This window comes from Sipha flava, unplaced genomic scaffold (genome assembly GCF_003268045.1).
Source record: "Sipha flava isolate LNK unplaced genomic scaffold, YSA_version1 237_pilon_pilon, whole genome shotgun sequence".
NCBI lineage: Eukaryota > Metazoa > Arthropoda > Insecta > Hemiptera > Aphididae > Sipha > Sipha flava.
Window position 1 is genome coordinate 647,614 of NW_020272879.1, and position 22,252 is coordinate 669,865.

Consider the following 22,252-nt stretch of genomic DNA (forward strand, 5'->3'; position numbering starts at 1 on the left):
GTGAACAAGCGAAAATTACAAATGAACGTATTAGCCGGCCGTCTCAAGGGGAAAGCGCTAATGGCCACGGACAAAGGCAAGTCCTGCATGGGATTCACGGTTAGACTGTATAAAGTGCAGCTCATGAAAGATTTTTTGCCGCCCGTCGGTCGCATGGGCATGGACATAAACGGTTGACAATATATTGTCAATATACTGCCTATAATGTTTATAAAATATTTATGTAAATTGCACTGCGCCCGAAGCTTGTTTTTAAATTTCGAAATTTTATATTGTAATTTATCATTATGCATCATCAATTACTCTCACCTTCAATGTATATTATTTCATTACTGTTATTATTTTCAATCTAGAGATTGGCTAACAACAAACTCGTTTACAACAAACTATCTATCCACGTTTCCCTGTATTTTTCCATATAATATTTTAGACTGGTGATTGCCAGTGAGGTCCTATCTACATGAAGCTCCTCTTACTTTTTTTTTTTTTTTGGTCACTATAATATTGTAAGACTCAAAAGAGTCAAGAGTACGAACTAAGATATCACGTAAATAATAGGTAGCTTTGATATTTTGTTATATTATGCCACTATTTAGTAGGTATGATGTTAACTAACGCCTAACATTTCATTAAAATATTTATATTTATACTGTATAGAACATTGCAAATGATAAAGTATAGTAAACATTCTGTTTAATGAAACCTCGATGGATGAGACGAATATTGCGTTTGATAATAAACAAAGGTATCGTGTGAGTGTCGTTCAAGTTATATTTGATATAACATCTATTTAAATTAATTATAGGCTTAATGGCTCAAATTACATTATGCAAGATGCAACATACTTGAATCCAATGCGATTTAAAAGTATAGAGAAAGGTACAACTATTTTTCCACCAGAAGCATTATAATCTTTAACAAAAGTCAGTTGTATTGAATGTGAGAGTTTGATTAATCAGTTAAAATTATTTGCTTCAACATATCGCAATATTTCAAATAACACACTTACTAAAATAGATTCCGATTCTGATTTTGAAACTGGTAATGATGAAACAACAATACAATGTGACGTTAGTCATAACTCAAAAACGTTTACTTTAAATTTTTTGAAATATTTTAATTTACATAGCAGTTTCTATTAAAATTTGTACATAGCTTATAAAACATTATTAACTTCGTCTTTCATCCAAGTTGAAGTGAAAAGAAAAAGAAGTGAACGTTCTTTCTTGAAGCTTAAAATTATTAAAACTCGACTACGATCTCTTATTGGCCAAGACTTATTGGAATCTTTTATCTTACTGAATTCTGAGGTCAATATTATTTCCTAGTGGAATCATAAAGATATTATTGACAAATTTGCAAATACATCAGGTGAAATGAAACAGTTGTCGTTTTAAAATATTAAAATTAAACTCTTAAGAATCGTTAAATTATTATTTGTCATTTGTAATTTATCAAGTAGGTTTGTAGGAATATATTATTCTTTTAATATTATGTAAAATATACTAGTATATAGAACTGTTTTGTTAATTTTCATTGGTGCGACTGTGGTTAAAATTTGAGGGGCTAACATATTTATTTATTCGATTTAGCCCTCTTTTAAGGTCATTGACCTAATGCTATTTTTAAAAAATATGGGGCCCAAGTCCCCCTTAATTGCACTTATGTTAGTATTAGTGTCAATATTATATAATTTTAATAACTAATAGTTTAGTTGTTTATGGTAAATAATATATCTGCTAATGATAACCGGTAAAACTTATACTTTTGATTTTAACTATTAAGTTATTTTTTCAATACTGTTTTATTTCAGTTTATTTTGTTGTATTGTATTCATTTAGTTTAATAGTACAATTAATATTCACAATAATTGTTGTATAATTCTCATTGAGAACCATACCTATTTTATTATCAATTGTTATTTATTACTATTGTAATATAAACTATATTGTATACCGGACACCGTTGGATTATTAGTAATAATTAATAATAAATAAATAAATATAATTTATAACTAATATACTGTAATGTACTGTACATCATAATTTGCTACAGCAAAAAGCAATACGTGTAAACTAAAATATGTTTTTATTGCAATGAGAACACATGAGCGTAATTTGGGAAGAGCAGGGTATGCGTCGAAATAGTACACGCATTCGCATACATTAGAATCCGTAAATATCCGCTGATTAAATTTTTAAAATAATAAAGCAATGTTTTGTATGAATAGTAATGTTCAATTTTGAAATTAAAGTGAATTTCTTTACACCACATTTGCTTTTTTTCTCCAAATACTACTGAAATGGCTTCAGTTATGGTAATTGCTTAAAAGGTTTTAATATGTTGAATTGCTGTTTGAAAATTACAATGTAATTATAATTAGGATTATAATAGAGAAGGAAATAATATTTACATATATTTATATAACACAAAAATATTCATATTTTTTTTAACGGCCCTGGTTAAATGTTAAAATTGGCTTACCTAAAATCTCGCACACTCGTAAAATCTGAAATTATGCGTGATAATATATTATTTTTTGTTTGATGAATCATATATTTTTATTTCTTCCAATTCCTTTAAAACTAATGAAACATATAATAATACATTGGCTATTCGGATTTGGCAATGTAGATGTTGATTTTACATTTAAAGTCTTACGTTTATATGGATAATAGTTAGTGGGTTTCATTGCATTGTTTACTATATAAAAAAAACTATTCCTATTGAAGAAGTACATATTACAAATTAGCTTTGAATATTATTAAATAAATATGCCAAGTAAAAAAGTACATTTTTTTGGTGACTTGATTTCAGAAGTGTATTTTTGTATTTTTAATAACATTCATCAGCGAACCATTTTATATCAAAACTAAGCTTGTGAAGTGAGAATCGTGTTTATTAAAAAAACTGTATCTAGTGTTAGGAATCTCTATACTGAGCACACCACTTCTCTTTTCATGTAATCGGTGTATGTTACTTAAAAAATATGTCATATTCATATTCGTCGTTTTCGAGTAACCTCGCTATACACATATATATTGGCCTTTATGAAGATATCTTATTCACTACACAAACGAATAAAATGTACTATTTCTTTAACAACGATTCGGTTGTCATAGTAAATTCATGATAAAATCGTAATCAGAATCATAGTGTCAATCTATTCTGCTTTCAATAAAATATATGAGCAAAATATACTAGGATTTTGGTTAAAATTTTTTCATGATGAACCAAATCGTTGTTAGAGAAGCAGTGCTTTCAATTCGTTTGTATTTTTCACTCGACGAGTGTGACCGTCCAGCGTGACGTTTAAGACAAAATTTACCAATCTCCGTAGTTGGAAAGCAATAATAAGCCATATCTGGTTTATCAGCTAAAATGACGGTCAAAATCCTATTAAAAATATCAACAATTTTTTTATTTTTTGTATTTATTTTTGTTAACTTCTAGTGTAACTATAACAGCTCAACAATTATTCAATATATATAGATAGGTACATAAGATAAATGTAATACATTAAAAATAATAATAGTAAACAAAATATTTTGAGAGGGTTTTAAATTTTCATTTCTCTCTCCTACTTTATTACTAAATTTTTAATTTTAATAAGTCCATTAAACATAAGTTAAAATATAAAATCTTTATGATTTAGTTTGTTGAAACTATGAAAATGTTTGACGATGATATGATATGACATTATACCTATGTCTTAAAATTATTGTATACCTATCTTACAAAATAAGAAACATTTGGGGAGGGAAGTTGATATACCCAGTTAAACCTCTCCACTCGGCTATGCGGCTATATATATATATATATATAATGGATGCTATAATTTTATCAGATTTATAGAATAATTAAAAGTATTGAAAAATATCTATAACTTACAAATGCAGCGAAGGTCTGGTAAGTATAAGTAATCCATTTTATATTAGAATATTTATTATTTATCATTTATCAAATGTGTGAAAGAATAAAACAGCCTGTACGTCTTTATGTCTTTAAAGGAACGGAAAAAAAATTGTAAGAACGATTGATTTTTGTTTTATTTTTTTGTAAAATAAAATGTGATTGTATTGCCAAAATCTATTTTAATTTACCTTTATTTGATATAATCAAGAATATAGTGTAAAATGTAGTAGGTAATATTGTTATGTGGTAATATAGGTTTCTACCATCACCTTACAACGGTTACTCTGTATCTACCAGCGATTTAACCTTGAATTATTATTGCACCTGTTTCGAACTCGTGTTGGAACCACCTGAGCAGGTTTATTATGTTGTTGTGTTGTTGCCTTGACAGCGTGCTGTGAGGAACTGTTATCATACGGTCAAGTCTATAGTCTATAAGTATTATCAAAATTCAATACATTCGTCACTTATTGGTAATTTAGTTCAACGATTTTACCCGATTTTCGAATAATTAATTATGTAATTGTTTTTTATTATCAGTAATATTAATCTTGAAAATATTAGTTATCATCAATATCATGACCGTAAGTAAGATTTATAAATAGTTATTTTATGTACATATAACCCAGGCGCAAACTATTTGGAATTGTGGGATGGTAAAAAGTATTCAATAATCACCTATGAAAACAAAAATTGCACATTATAAATAATTATTATCTGAAAATTTACCATCGAGTATCGATCAATTGCCCACTCACCTACCAAATCAAGCCCCCCCCCCCGGCAATTGTTTCTCCTTCATCCCTAGATTTGTGTCTCTGCACATAACACATTAAATATATTATTTATAAATTGCATTCAGCATAGGCGTTGTACAACGCATTTTCAAAGTATATTATACATACAGTACCGTGTTTAGACATTTTGCGCCCCGGCGCAAAATAAAAATTGGCGCCCCTCTAAGGGGCCTGCCCACGGAAAATGTAGGAAATAGATTCTCATGTACCTTTTAGATATTCTAAAATCAATGCTATTTTTGTGTAGTAGGCATGCCACCGCACACCGCACGCGATACCATAATACACCGTATTATTATAAATAACTTATGTTTATTGAAATTATCACAACAAATTTGGGAACTAATATTTATTTATTTATTTATTTATTTATATATTAATTTATGGTGTATATCAACGGGTATCCACCCTTTTACAAATTATATAAAGAAAGCATATCAGACTATAAACTAATTAAGTGTAGTAAAAACAAAAAAAACGAAAATAACTAAAATAATAATAGAATAAAATAGGTAAGAACACTGAAATCAAAAATAATTAGTAAATAAATAGTTCTGACTAATGAATAATAAGTACATATTAATATGGTTAAAATATAAACATTCTTTTTTATTATTTTATTATTTTTTTATTTTTTTATTTTTATCATAATCAATATTTTCTAATAATAACATAGATTTAATTTTAAAACAATTGCAAGACAGAAGAAATATGTCTAAATACATACAAATTTTATTAGCTAAAATTAAAGCTCTATGTAGAAAATAATTGGTACTACTATTCGTTTTAAAGTGAGGAACAAAAAATAAATCGGAATTACGTGTAATCAGATATGGAATTCGAAAACCAATTTCAGACAATAACTAGGCTCACACAATATTATAATTAATAAGATCATAGACAAACTAAGTGAAAGAAGAACAAGGCCAATATAAACTTGAGTTAGATGGAGAGAGTCCCTAGATAATGGAATATTTGATAAATATGAAATCCTTTTTAAAAATGTATATTGAACATTATCCAAATCATTTATGTATGTCAAGTATTTGCAGGACCAAATTACGGAACTAAAATCTAGATTGGATCTAATTAAAGATGTATATAACGTTTTTAAGCATAACGGATTTCTAAAATCTTTGGTATTTCTATTAATAAAGCCTAACATCTTAAACGATTTATTAATTATCATATTATGATTTATTTTAAAAGAAAGATCACTTTCAAAATAGATGCCAAGATCTTTTGATTGAATTTACTCTAGTGAGAGGGCAATGTTCATTATCATAGTTAAAAATAATTGGATTTTTGTTATGTGCAAATTATATCATATGACATATATCAATATTCAACGGTAATAAATTTAATTTATTCCATAAATGAAATTTATTAATATTCAACTGAAGAAATTTAGCATCATTTAAAGAATTAACTGTACAGAAAGTTTTTGCATCATCTGCAAATAATAATTTTTTTTTAGAACTACCTAGAACTAGGGAGATCATTAATAAATATTAAAAATAGTTACGGACCTAAATGGCTGCCCTGAGGAACATCTGATAAGGCAGGATATTCATCAGAAACGTGAGACATAATTTTAACTACTTGAGTATGATTGGAAATATAAGAAAATAATCATTTTAAAAAGTTCCCACCTATACCATGATTTTTTAATTTATAATATAGTAAGTTATGGTTCATCTTATCAAAAGCCTTTTGAAAATCTGTGTTAATAGCATCTACTTGAAAATCTTTATCAAGAGCTTTTACATGGGACCCTATAAAAATATATGTAAATATTTGTGAATGTTCAGGCCGATGTTGCACTTGAGTTTTGGAATTAGCCGACTGCGTTGGTTAAGCTCTCGGCGCGCCGCAGGTATACGTTTCACGGTGGAATGTGTGCACACAAAATGTTGTAGGCGTATCATGTTTAAAATGAGCACAGTTCAATTTCGGGAATGATAGGCTACGTTCAGGTGGTGACTGTTCGATTCGATTTTTTCACGTATAGAATTTAATTGAATACGAGATACCAATTCACACAGGCACAATATTCGATTCGATTTTTTCACGTACGTGTTTTGATGCATGGACATATCACTGTCGGCAGTCAATACACAATTTTTATCATAGATTCACGTGTTCCACTCATTTTTTATTGGTACAGAAATGTTTATAAGAAACGATTGGTACATCCTCTTTTAGAGAATGGTCCATGACGTGAAAAAACGTTTTGAAAAATTTTACTTAAACCTGACTGAGAACAGAAATTTTATAATTATTTTCGTATGTCAATGGTTAATTTTGACAATCTATTATCAAGACTAGAAAAAGATTCTACTATGTTGAAATACTATCGTCTTCCATTTTAAAGAACTTAATAATAATAATAATATGCGTCGAACATACGACTGAATGGATGAACGTAATGAACGAATTCGATGACATTTTGTTTGTGTGAACGATACAATAAAAAGACAAGCGCTACTTAATCACATTTACGATAAAATACATTCGAGATTTATCGAGTCGTAGTGACAAGTTCGTACGATATACGGAAAAAAATATTTCGCGAATACGGAATTTTCTCGCGTGGGCTTTGTGTGAACGTACAAATATAACATTCGCTGCCACTGCTCTTTTCGATAAAATCCCATATACGGTATACGAGAAAAATATCGTCGTCTGAACGTAGCATACAGTGCAAAGTTTCAACGTTCATTCATTCCGAGTGGCTTGGCAACGCGATACACGTAAGCCATAGCTTGTATAGGTATAAAGTTTCCGGTTTGTAGTTTATTGTGCTGCGTGTGGGCCAAAGAAGGCGGACAACAAATCCGCACACTTCACCGACCACACGTGCTCATATTTTTCAAATTTTCTACGTGGAAAATAAATGCTATGAATGATTTCGTTATTGTCTTTGCAGTATTTTTTGTTGGTCAGTAACAAAGACGAAACAACACTAAAGGAATATTATACTTCTTATCCGTTTCACTTCAATTTATTTCTTTTGTTGGATTTAATATTTTTTTCGTTTAAATATTTTTTACTGATAAATGCTTTTTAAAGTTTTGTTATTGTCCTTTGATTTTATTATCCTAATTTTATAAAATTCTAAACATAGTGCGACTATCAGGGGCGGATCCAAGGTTGGGGAACTGTGGGTCAAACCATTTCAAGAGGCCATTTATTAGGGATGAAACTGAATTTGAAATGAATACCTTGTGAAAAAAAAAACACAATATGCTCATAAAAGTGAATAAGTATATTTATAATAAATTTTAGAATTAGTGATATCATCGATTATGACATATTTACGATTAATAAATATAATCTAATTTTATCAGTGCAACAAACGTACGGAATAAAATATGATTTACTTAACTATCTACTAAAATGATATAATTTAAAATATAAATTATGAATTGAAAAATTTTAAATTTTGAATATACATGGCATTCATTTTTCAAGTAACTCCGATGGGTCAACTATCCAAGAGTCCAAATTAAGGTGTAAAAAGAGAAAAAAATTTCCAAGAGGCCAATTTTGTCAACAAATATTAACTGTGAGTCAGCTGACCCCCTGAACCCTCCCTAGATCCGCCCCTGGTGCCTATAATAAAATACAAAACACTATAATTGAAATTGTTTGTCGTTACGATTATAGTCGCAAATAAAAAAATAGGGTTTGTTTGATTTTAAAATCTGTCTTGTAAGTTCAACGAATTTGTTGTACCAACACAGATTAACTTCGAATATTTAATAATTAATTGAACGTGAAAAAAAAGAATGAAGAACTTAATTTTTACTTGCAATATGCATTTATAGTTTTATTGTACTAAAAAAAGGTAAAATTGAATTTTACATAGTAATCTTAAATGAGCTGATTTATGTATCGATTTAATATTTACGATGTACTTGTTATTTTCAGGGAAAATTGATGTAATACGTTAGTAAATTTGTTAGAGTTTATTAATTTTAGCTTTAAATTGATCGTGCAATGTACCTTAATCATTCAATTGTATATATTTTAATTACATTTTAATTTTATTTTTAACAGACAGAACGAACAAAATCTAAAATCGGACGATGGGTTGATGAAACTATGAAGTAAGTGAATTTAGTAAATTTCCTTTTATATAATAATTTAACAAAATGTTAAAATTCCATAATTCATACTTCTAAAGTTCTAACTATTATTTATTACTAGTAAATTAATAATTTATGTATTTATTATTTTCGTTAAAAAAAGGGTAAGTTCAATAACTGGATATTATTATAAATAAATAATAATAAATATATAGCTGTTAATTGTGTTCAAACGCCATTTTATGAAAATAATAAACATTTTTAACTTGACGAAGAATTATTAATTAAAATAATTTAATGTATTTAAGGGATTTTCTTTGTCAGTTAGTTAGTCAGTTAGTGCTTAAATTATACTTAAGGATGAAGGAAGGGAAAAAATAAGAAAGCTGATTACAGATTGGAGATTAATAAGAATAGTTGATATTATTTCTGATATTTTTTGCAATGGAGGTATATTTAATACCTCGTTTAGACATAATGATTTAGGAGTAATAACTATTATAATTAAAAAATTGTTAGTTTTTTTAGGCTTCTGGGGGAAACGGGAATCGAACCTTTTTCGTTTTTGATGGAAAAAGGCTATGGCGGAAACGGCCAATATTATTTTGGCGAAAACAGGTAACTTCCTCTTTTAGATTCCAAAAATAAAATGGTTTTATTTTGCATAGGTTACATTATATATATATTTATCAAAAAAAAGTATTATTTGGGAGTATCTTTTCCTGTATACATCAGCGGTTCTCAATATTTTTTTGAAGCTACGACCCTCTATTATGTCAACAAGATTTTGAGCGACCCTTTAATTATGATAACATTAAAAAGTAGTAATAAATCAATATGATTAATATTTTGTTTTTATTGGCAGCTTGAAACTTAAATCAATTGTAATTCTAAACAATGATAATCATGATGATTTACAGAAAAACACCTTACTAGTTATTTTATACATTGACGACCCTAAGAAATTCTTGGCGACCCCAGTTTGAGAATCGCTGGTTAAACCATAATTGGAATTAATAATTATTATCTTCAAAATAAAGTGATGATATTAAAATAAACACACTTCCTGTTTGTATTATTATGGAAAACGATGCGTAAGCGAAACGTTCCGTTAATCGAAGATAATAGCTCAGTGATTGTAATTTTCGATTTTATAAAAGTATCACTGTTTTCTATACTACATTTTATTACGTTGATTGGCAGCAATATATTGTAAAATAACTGTTCATTTACTACTATAATATTATTATTATAATACATTTTTATTGAGTATATCGGGACGATGATATATTATAGGATATTTACTAGATAAGAAGTATTCCGATAATAGGAACCGGAATCGAACCGGAACAGTTATTTAATTTTCTGAAAACCGGTACCAGAACCAGTAATAATAAATTCAAATATTCCAATTTCTGTTCTTAAAATCTTTATCAGTATTTAATTATATAATAATCTATTTGATTGGATTAACGAACTTAGAATTTATTTTCAAGAAGAGGTTAGATTAAGTTTATGAGAGTAAATTTAAGCTTTAAGTAAATTGCTTCGCTGTCTATGTTTGGGGATGTTAGTGCAAACATTTGAATATCATGTAGATCAGGGGTGTCTAACCTGCGGCTCGCGGTAGATTTTGATGCGGCCCTCACTTCAATTTAAAAACCACAAATTAATTGTGTATTATATATTAATATTACGAGAATAAAAATTTATTTGTTGGACGATGCACACGTCAGATATTCAGCTCAAAGAAAAATGTAATCAGTCATCTTTATTAAATTTTATAAATTATATCTACCCAAAGAAACATATCCAGTGTTTTATGATCATGCCTTATTCATGTTCTCGCTCTTCGACAGTACATACATTTGTGAACAATTGTGTTCAAGAATGAAAAACACAAGAGTTAGAATCGGTCCACTATATCAGACAAGCATCTTGAAAGTGTTTAAGGATTTCCATAACTTCAATCGATCCGGATATTGATTCGTTACTTTCACAAAAAAAGCAACTGCAAATTTCCCATTAGTTTTATTATATTTTTTTAATATAAATAAATATATTTTTCTGTGTAATTATAATTAAATATTAATACTTGTAAAAATATTTCGGCTTATTATTCGCTATTGTAAAATTATAAGAAAATGTATTGTTGTATTATAGAATATAATTTAACCATTAAATTTGAATGTATTAATATTAAAAACAAGTATGTGGCTCACAACAACTTCTACCGATATGATGTGGCCCAGTCTTCACAAAAGGTTGGACACCCCTGATGTAGATTATTCATTACCGCAAATGTAACCAAAATAACATTGTACATTTTCTATGAATGGTTAACTGTTTTATTAAGTGATGTAATTATTATGATGAAGAAAGAGACATGTTAGTAATTGTAAATGAATGCAAGTATGTTTATTGAAATTATAAAAACTTATTGACGTGAATCAAAAAAAAAAAAATGTTTTTATTCTATCAAATATTTCTGGTTGTTCTACTCTCGTAGTTCTATGCTAAAAAAACCCTTATAAATACATAACATAATATGATCTTCGTTAGTAGACCTTTCAAGCATGGGCGTCCACAACATTTTTTTAAGGGGGTGGGGGCAAAATTAATTTAAAAAATAAATGAAGATTTTTTTATACATTTTATAATTACATTTTATTCTAGTATATTATTATTACAATTAAGTATTATTATTATATATTTTATTTATAGTACATTATTATGTTTCGTAATTATTACATTAAATTATTACAATTAGGTATTATTATTATACATTTTATTTATTCAATATTGTTTTTTATCAAATATAAGATTAGATTCGATAAGATAAAATAATCCAATTATTATTAAAGGAAGTTTTCTTCTATATATAATATATACGTTAAATTAAAGTAATCTATGTTTAATAAATTGACGTTTTACAGATAATGCTTTGGAAAACATATTTAAAATTCTAGGAGGGGGGCAAGTGCCCCATATTGCCCCCCCTGGAGACGCCCATGCTTTCAGGGTCACAACAAATGAGTAGAAATAATTGTTATAATAATGAGCTACATAATATTATATATTGTGCAAATAATTCTAGAGTCTAGATTAGATATACATTTTTAATATTAAATTTTATTTAATGATTGCCATGGTGAATACTATTATATATCTTCATAATTTTATACACTCTGTCTTAATATAAGTGATCAGTGGGTTAAAAATTAATGTAGGAGACTAGCAACCACTCTAAAACCGTGTGCAACTTTGTTCTACATGATTTTATTCAAATATACATTATTTCATATTGTATCATGATATATGGGTTGAATTATTTGCTTAACGTTAAAAATATAATATACTATACTATTTTATTTTTATTATTGTTATTCCAAAAAATCAAAGAAAATTCTACAGACAATATCAGTTGGTATCAGTGGCGCAACCAAGATTTATTTTCGGGAGGAGGCTATAAATTTGAAAAAATGCAATTTTGTAAGGTGTTGTGTAGAGAGAATGGGATAAGGTTAAGTTAACCGTATCCGTAAACTACGTATTCCGGAGGAGGTGATTGCACCTTCATCCCAAGTTGCACCACTGGTTGGTATTGCTTTTTATCTTAGTGTTTTATTTTTTATAATGATACTATGTTAAAATATCATTAAATAAAGCTTATATAGTTAAAATAATAACGACCAAGGAAATCAAATAATTTACTTTTAAATGTTTTTGTCATTCGGTGTCCCGCACTTGTAATGTGTGCACGCGTAATTTTCGCTCCTTTTATTATTATATTTATCTATATACTAAAACTGTGAAGGTTAAATTAAATTTTAAACGTGTTGATTCCAAAAAAAAAAAAAAAATTGTTCTTATAATAATAACCAAGCACTCCCTCTCTCCAGGGGTTTCCCTTTAACAGGGGAATCAAGCATATCGTGAGTATAACGTCATTATATAATGCCTTCCACAAATTCTCGAAATTACCCGTCATCGAACAAAATTACTTAAACTAAACATAAAGACGAACTTTGCCTAAACAGATTAGATACTGGCCATAATACAAATGCTAGATTACGTGCAATTAAAATTACAAAATAAAAAAAATTATCAGTAGATACTGGCATGGGTTCAAGTCATGCCGACTCTGTAGATATCGATAATTGGTAATTGGTAACTTCACTTACTAAGCATGTAATCTCTCCAGGAACGTTACCAAATCCAAAATTATTGAACAATCAAAAGATATTTTCTACTCCAAATCGTTACAGTTTTTTAAGTGTCGAAAATAACATAAGAAATACAAATAATACTGATACAGAAATGGAAAACGATGATATTAGTATCAGAGCACCTCCATCCATTATTAAATCAAATATAAATAATTACCAACAATTCTGCGAAGCCATTAAAAACCCTAAATACCCCACCTATGGAATTCTCATGCAAAACTACGTTAAACAGCCTAAAACTTGTTACATCAAACTTAAACTCATATAGAACGGTAATTAGATACATCAAAAAAGAAAATGTTAACTTTTATACATATCAAATACATGAGGACAAACCTTACCGTGTAGTTATAAGAAATCTTCACCCCTCTACTTCAATCGAGTTTATCAAAGAAGAATTAGGGAACTGCGTTTTTTTAGCTCGGAACAATACTAATGTTCCTCATTATCAATCAAAAACTCCCTTACCACTATTTTTTGTAGACCTTGAACTAGCTATCAATAACAAGGACAACTTTGAATTAAAATTCCTCTGCTTTACAAATATTAAGTAGAAGCTTCTAAAATAAAAGAAACAAATCCCACAATGTATGAATTGCCTAGACTACGGTCATACGTGCCATTACTGCAATAATATACTTTGTTGCGTCCGTTGTGGCGATCAGCATACCTCAGACATCTGTACAAAAAGCAAGGACCTTCTAGCGAAATGTGCATTTTGTTTTGGTGACCATTCAGCGAATTATAGAGGTTGCCCTTCTCACAAGAACATCCAAAATCTTTGAAACCACACTCAGAAAAAAATGTACTATTTTTGAGGAAAAATGGCTATAGTTTTAATGAAAAACAGGTATGATTTCGAGCCTATGAAGTTTATTCATAAAAATGTGAATATTTATTTAATTGAAAGATGAAAATTGTTTTTAATTAATACTATACCAAGTATAATGAAATGTATTACATTTTTACTTAAATTAATGATATTGCATCTACTATTTAAGTAAAACGAATAATATATTTAAGTAAAACATTGTTAAATTAAAGACCAATACTTCTTATTAAATAAGAAAACTTATTACATCTTTACTTAAAGGTATGATATTTTATCTACCATTTAAGTAAAATGAATAATAAATATAAGAAAAACATTGTTAATTTAAAGACTTCTTTTTCTTATGAAATAAGATAATTCTGTTTAAAATTGATTGCGCGCCATTCTTTTCAAGCAAAGAAAAATCATTTCAACAATAATATCAGATATCAAGAAAATAATAATGTACAATTCTTGCTCAGTCATAACATTACCTCAGAAAATCAAAAAACACCCACTCCAAACCTATCTTACACTCAAGTGGCTCAAAAAAAAAAAAAATAATACAAATACGTTAAAAAATCAACCCCACTTAGATACTACTTCTTAACTAATTGCTCAACTTACATCATTTATAAACGAACTAAAATCACTAATTATTCCTCTCATATCACTACTTACAAAAGTAATCGATTAAGTCCTAGATAAAAAAATGACCTCAAATCCAATCAATCATTCCTCTTTATCAATATTCCTTTGGAATGCCAATGGATTAAAACAACATAGTACCTAATGAACTTTTCTATTTTATCCACAATAAAAACATAGATGTAGCCCTCATTACTGAAACGCACCTATCAAAATCTGTAAACATAAAATTCAATGGCTACTTAACTATTAGAACAGACCATCCTGATGGTACATCCCATGGAGGTTCTGCAATAATAATAAAATCCTTACTTTTTTATAATTAAATGTAAAATATCAGTAAACCGTACCTACAAGCGGTAAATTTGAAAATAAAAATAAATCATTTAAACGTTACAATCTCATCAGCTTATTTTCCTCCAGGCCAATAAATCACAGAACCCAAATTGCAATCATTTTCCAAAGTCTCGGTAGCTTTTTTATAATAGGTGGAGATTTTAATGCTAAACATACCCAGTATGGTAGTAGATACAATAATACAAGAGGTAGATTATTTTATACTTCAATACTAAAAAATAAATTATCTTTTATTTCCCCTGGTGAACTAACTTATTGGCCTACACATGAAAACAGATCCCCCGATATTCTCGATTTTTTCATAACCCAAATCCTAACTGGTTTAAAATACCACATAAATAACCTAAACCACCTATCAAGTGACCATTATCCCATACAGTTAACCTTAGGAGCCTTACCTGTTTCCGTCCCTGGACAGTCCCTTTCACTAGGCCCCATAGACTGAAAACTATTTCAGCAAAAATTAGACGATTCACTGTCTTTCATTTTTCCACTTAAGTGTCCTCTAGATATAGACAATGCAATCTCTATAATAACCAAGTCAATTCAAAATGCAGTATCAAGTTCTTCTTTCCATACCTCAAAAAATAACCAACCAAATTATTATATTTCACTTCCTCCATTATTAGTTAATCTTATAAAAGCAAAACGTCAAGCTAGATCATTATGGCAAAGAACAAAATATCCTATACACAAAACTATTTATAACCATCTCATAACTGATTTAAAAATTAAATTAGAAAAGTAGAGATCCGAACAGTTTAGTAAATATTTAACTACTCTGTGTCCCAACGATGGCTCCCTCTGAAAAACAACTAAAAGTCTAATCAATCATCGTGATAATATACCTCCACTTGAACGACCTGACAGATCATTTGCTATTTCTGACGTAGAGAAAGCAAATATTTTCAGTAATCATCAATTCTCTATTTTCTCTCCTCATCCTGATCTAAATGCTACACCAGATCACGCCAATCTAGTAAATTCATTTTTTTCCTTCCTTTAGTCCATGTTTTTTCCTGCAAAACCGATTTCCCAGCTGAAATTGTTTCAGTAATCCAAAAAAATCATCCGGTCATGACCAAATTACAAATAAAATAGCCAAAAACCTATCAAAAAAGTCAATCCTGTTTCTTACTCATATCTATAATGCTATGCTTCGTTATCTTATTTTCCTCCTGCATGGAAGTATTAAATTATCATTATGATCTCTAAATCAGATAAGCCTGAGCACCTCATCAGTTCTTATTGTCCTATTAGTTTACTACCCACTTTTGCAAAGCTCTTCGAAAAGTTAATACTACATAGAATTAAACCAACAATCGACCGATATAGCATATTACCAAAATCACAATTCGGTTTCCATCGCAAATACAACACAATACACCAAATTCATAGAATCACAGATAAAACAATCTCAGCTTCCTTTGAGATAAAGCAATTCTGACTCGGGGTATTTCTAGATATATCTCAAGCTTTTGACCGTATTCGACACGACGGGCTTCTGTTTAAACTAAAATACTTTCTCCCTTCGCCATATTACTTAATTATCAAGCAATATCTTGAAATTCGGTCTTTTTCCATTCGTCAGAAAAATAGTTATTCAACTGTTCATAATATTAAAGCTGGAGCTCCTCAGGGTAGTGACCTTTCACCTATACTCTATAATATCTTCACCGTTGATATACCTACAATAATCTAAACTCTTTTCGCCTTATTTGCTGATAAAATGTTTAGCAAATAAGTTTTATTTGTTGGTATAAACTAACACTGGTCCACGAATAAAGTACTTTGTAAATTTACGGGAATAATAATTATTCAATATAAATTGTTTATTTATTCATCGTATCACGAGAATAAATTAAAAATGTTGCGTTTAAATATTAAAAAAAAAGATTTTGAATCATTCTTTATTCATGCTGGTACAATTTATATGATTTTACCATATAATTTATTCGTATGGTCAAAAAATATTTACTGATAAATGTTCCTCAAACACTTTTATACAGTGTTATTATTGTAAACTGAAATCCTACTATGGCTAATAGATATAATATATTGGTTTCGAATATACAATAATAACACATTTATATCACATGCACTGAGGCGCAACTATAGTGCCAAACACTCAATTTTTAGATTGTATCCTAGATTTTATTTTACCGTAATAAAATTCATATTGTGATTAATAATATTTCAACTAATATTATTAGATACCAAAACTACCAAAAGGTTTAAATAAAAAATTTATATTTAATAAAAATATATTCACAAATGTATAAATTAGGTTAATGCTTTTGTATTAATTTTATCTAATATTTTGTTTCAGAGGAAAATTCGATAATTTTGTTGGCTCACGAAAAAAATCTACTTCTAATATTAGTTCAAAAACAAATAATGGTAGGTAATTTAAATAATTTTTATATTTGTAATAAATATGACAGGGGTGGAAAAATAAAATTAATGATTAAAAAATTGGTTTTATTTGTCTTAATTCCATATTCATACCAATATGATAACTTTTAGATACCATATATAGTTACCTAATCATTATTTAGTTATATAATAGAAGAATGTAATTTGTTATCATTATTAGGATAAATAAAATATATTGTTATTGTATACAAAAATTGGGAATTTTTTAATATGTATATAACCAGACAATAAGAAACATTAATAATGTATAAATTATTATTAAATATTATACTGAGTAATAAACATAATATAGTTGTACGAGTACAATTAATAATTGTTACAGAAACAAATTGTTTATTTTTTTCATTAATATTATTACGAAATGTTTAGTTATATTTTGACTGTTGTATTTTATTTTATTCACCATTGTTATAATTTTTACTGGCATTCTTAAAGGTTTATATATATTTATTGACGGAATGATTTAATTGGTTTATTTTTTCAGAAATACCTGTACTACCAGATGCAGATGAAAATATTGACGCTGAACTGTTGCAATCGGTTAAACCCGCAGAGTTGCATTCGAGAATGTTAGTATATCTTTTAAATCATTAACCTCTCTGAGTAATGAAAATAATTACGATTTTATAATTTTTTAGGACGGAATCGGCATATGAAGACAAAATCATGCGACCGCCGATACATTTAAATGATATCGATCTTGGAGTATTATTCGCCAACATGGCACAAAAAGAACATTTGGAAAACGTAAGAAAATATATCCAACCAAGATTACCTATTCATCAAAACTGTTTAAAATTAAAACATCAAATAAGAAATATTTTTTCTTTGATTGAAATAATTATGTTGTTACTATAATTAATATAAATAATTAATATAATATTTTATAAATTATAATAATACAATTATTTATGTATTAAGTATTTTTAAAATTAAAAAAAAAAAATAACTGCGAGTTTCCTTAATATGTGTTTGATATATGTACTTTGATCATTTTATATCGTATCAAAAGTTTGTAATTGTTATTATATACATGTAAAATAGTCTAAAATTTCTTTCAACGAAATTGCTAAATAATTCTGACTATATGCTTCTACTTTAAAGTACTTTAAGGGTCGTTTAACCTTTAAGATATGAAAAATACATAAATAAATAAATACATTATGCATTAAAACCACTATTTTTTAATTTAAATTTGGATATTCTTAATGACTTAATGTCCAGATATTATAAATTGTGATGATACAACACTAAATGTTAGTTAATCAAAAACTTTTACTATGACTAAAATGTCATAATATTCATTTTGTCATGATTTTATAATTGTTTTTCTTTTAATTATTTAACCAAGTCGAAACTGACATTTCTTGCATCACTTTTATTATATTTACTTCTCGGATAGACATTAATAGGCATTCAAATTTTGAATCACGTACTTAATATTTAATCTTGTTAAAAGATTTTTGTTATAAATAATAGTTACTTGAAAAAAATATTTAGGTACCTATACCTATTTTATCTCTATTAAGCCTCAAGTGTATTTTCGTTATTATTTTTGACTTTTTTTGACCAAAATGAATTCATATATAGAAGCATCTTATATGATAAGAACAATTCAATCATTTTTTTAAACATTATATTTGTAACTTTTCTAGATATTTTTGAAAATTCTTATTTTTTTTTCATTTAATGTTTAAACAATAATATTTTTAGGTTAGGTTAAGATTATGTACTATGTAAATTGTTTTTGTAATATTTTTTCATCGAAAAATAATGAGTATAGATAGGAGACAATGAACTTTGAAAAATCTGTGGAACCACATGAAATCGCTTTTAAATAATATGCTTGTAATTACAATTAAAATAAAATTATAATTAATATAATGTACAACTTGTGATACATACATATTTAATTACTGAACGAGTGTTGATGAATATGTAATAACCAACGAACGTTGTTATTTTCTTGAAACAATTATAATTTTTAATAATTTTAGTCCACGGGGTATATAAAGTTAATTTTATTCAGTAATTAGTAACGTCAATATTTTTGAAGGTTTAACACTTTAAAGACTTTTTTTGTACAAATAATTAAATTTTTTATAACATTACTTATCTTTATGCCAAATAAGTAATAATTGTGCTAACTAATGGATAGGATTCCCAATTTTTTTTTATCATTCTTTTAATTTACAATAATAATGTTAACCATAAATTAAATAGTTTATTGTCGTATTATTACTTATAATGATATTACAATCATTACGAAAAGGACTATTTAGATCAGCGGTTTCTAAACTTTTACAACAGACACCTTTGGAAAATGGTTTGCTTCTGTGGAACCTAATTACTAAGTGTCTAAAATTTATCTTATTACGAATACAAAGATACCTGCACACATTTTTATTCAATATTGTTTGTGTTGTTTCACTTAGCTCAAAATAACCATGGAATATTGTTTTCCATACATTCATTTCATTAAATAGCGATAACCTATATACTATTATTTAAAATCTAGGAAAATGTTTCATTTTATTAAATGAAATAATGTAGGTGTAATTTTTATATATATTCACATACAGGCGCGGATCCAGGGGGAGGGTCATGGGAGTAATGATTCCCTCCAGAAAAATATCAAGATTAGATCCTTTGTGCTTATTTAAAAATTAAAATATGCATAAAATGCGTTTTTAATTTTTTTTTCAATTAGATTTTTTCTTGCAATAAAAATTTAATACAACATATTACATTTATATACATTTATGCTACATTACCACTTCTTCATGAAATCATAATTTCCATCCAACTTCTAAGAATATTAATAGTGATTATAAACTTACTGATAGACTATAATATTGTTGGCAAATGAATATAAATATAATAGTAAATCTGCTGAAATTTTTGAGTGTTCGACCTTTGACGGAAAGATAACTGTCAATTAGTTGGCTGGTACCGAATTGTTTCCCGAGCTCCAACCCCACGTGCCAAATTTGTTCTTGTCTGAAAAAGAAATTTTATTAGGTATAGCCGAATTGGTTTCCGTTTAACTAGCACATTTTTTTTTCTCAATTTTACAGTCCTAGGACTGTCAACTTTAAAATAGGCTTGGTTATTATGCGTTAATGTATGTTAAAAAAAAATGATAAAAATATACAATTTTAAATCGTTGATTTGGAAGTCAACTAATCATCACTTAGGTGTACGAAATACAAATAATAAAATATAATAAATACATTTTAAAACCACTAATTTGCAAATTTGAAGCTAACTTTCTTTAAATATTAAATTCTCGTAATTTTCTCATTAATATACTCAGTCATACAATTTTTCAAGTATTTGTTATTTCTTTCCTGTTTGCTATAAATTTGCTAGTCTCTAGTAATCTATAGTCTATTATATTTCTATACTCTTATCGATATAATAATTGTGTCTATATGTCATATATATAGCTTTTAAAATTTTGTTTTTTGCTCTCAATGCACTGGCTCGCCTAACCTGTACACAAATGGGAACCAATTCGGCTATATCTAATAAAATACCTTTTTCAAACTGGAACCAATTCGGTTACTCCCAATTCGTTACCCATATGTTTATATAATATAATACCATATACTTGCTATGGCACCACTAATCGCTAATTTAGGTTCTAATAATTTGTTAAAAAATACTATACATGCGATTATTTTCTTTTCTCAGGCGTTTTAAGGCTTAAGGTTTCATGGTTTCGTTTAAACATGGGAAAGGAACGCTTTGTTCGATGTTCACAAGAATCTACACATAAATGTTGATAATAATATTTCTAAATTTGAAAAAATAAAACAAAGAAGATTAAACTTTGTTATTTAATTTTAAAAATTAACAATTTCATATATTCATAACGTTCTAATTTGAATTAATAATTTACTTTTATTATTTTGTAATTGTGTATTATCTTTTTGTATTTTCGAAAAAATGATCCCCCCAATTTGAGTTCTAGATCCCCGCCTGTTCACATAAATTGAAGAATCGAAGGGTTCCATTGAATATACATTGGAAACCGCGGGTTTAGATGACAAAATCACTTAGGTATAAAATATAAAAAAATCGTCAATACTCATTTGTTGCGGCCACAGACCGTAAACCGAGTATACGCGTAACTCCACCGTAGTGCAAATACCATAAATCGAAAATTATATTGAACTTTGTCTATTATATTTTGTACGAAAGTGAAAAAAGTATTGTTTTCTACTAACAGGTGAATGTTGGTGAACGAGATGTGGGCATGATGATACAGCAACACCTTAAACTGTTGAACATTGCATCCGAGAACGAGAACTGAAACAGATGAACTGCCCGAGGTAGTGTTGGATCCAAAAGAACATATTTATTTTTTTTTTACTCCCCGGCTTTCTTTATTGTATAAAATTGTGTTTATTTGTACGAGAAATAATTATTTTATCGATACGAATTCCAAATAATAAATAATGATTTAAGTTATTTGAGTCTAATGTTATTATTTTGTTAGTACTCGCGCGTTTTTATCTTTTTCGCGTCGTTATCTCGAGGACTGTTTCGGAAGAAGAAGTTTGAACCATCCAACATTTGGATACATATTTGAAGTGAACGTTGACAGTCACATGGTTGTAAATATATATTTGAAATAAATGGTAAACATTATAAATGTCGCGTACGCGGAAAATGTTTCAGTCAAACTTTGTGCGAAAAATAAACGAATGTAATACGTACGTCGAACGTCTGCCGCGTGTACTGTAATGCAGCCGTAACGAGTGTTGTGACTAACCCTGACGTTCTAGCCGACTCGTAATCGCGTGGATTACGATTAATTGTAACGAAACGGTGGACCGCAAAGATCGGGAACATCGTTCGACGAAGAGACGAGCGGTGAGAGAGAGAGAGAGAGAGAGAGAGAGAGTGAGACGCGTAACGTACGTTCGCTATAATCGTCTTTATTTATTATCAACATTACGT

The 22,252-nt window shown here is 28.1% G+C and overlaps 1 protein-coding gene across 1 annotated transcript; it reads left to right on the forward strand.

Annotated features, from left to right (window-relative positions):
- The first annotated feature begins 4,308 nt into the window (after window positions 1-4,308).
- Window positions 4,309-21,714, forward strand: LOC112683889. The gene is made up of 6 exons (XM_025555075.1): window positions 4,309-4,499; window positions 8,775-8,824; window positions 17,178-17,248; window positions 17,769-17,853; window positions 17,923-18,031; window positions 21,519-21,714. The coding sequence occupies exons 1-6, from the start codon at window positions 4,494-4,496 to the stop codon at window positions 21,600-21,602; spliced, it is 405 nt and encodes a 134-aa protein (XP_025410860.1). The 5' UTR covers window positions 4,309-4,493; the 3' UTR covers window positions 21,603-21,714.
- The last annotated feature ends 538 nt before the right edge of the window (window positions 21,715-22,252 follow it).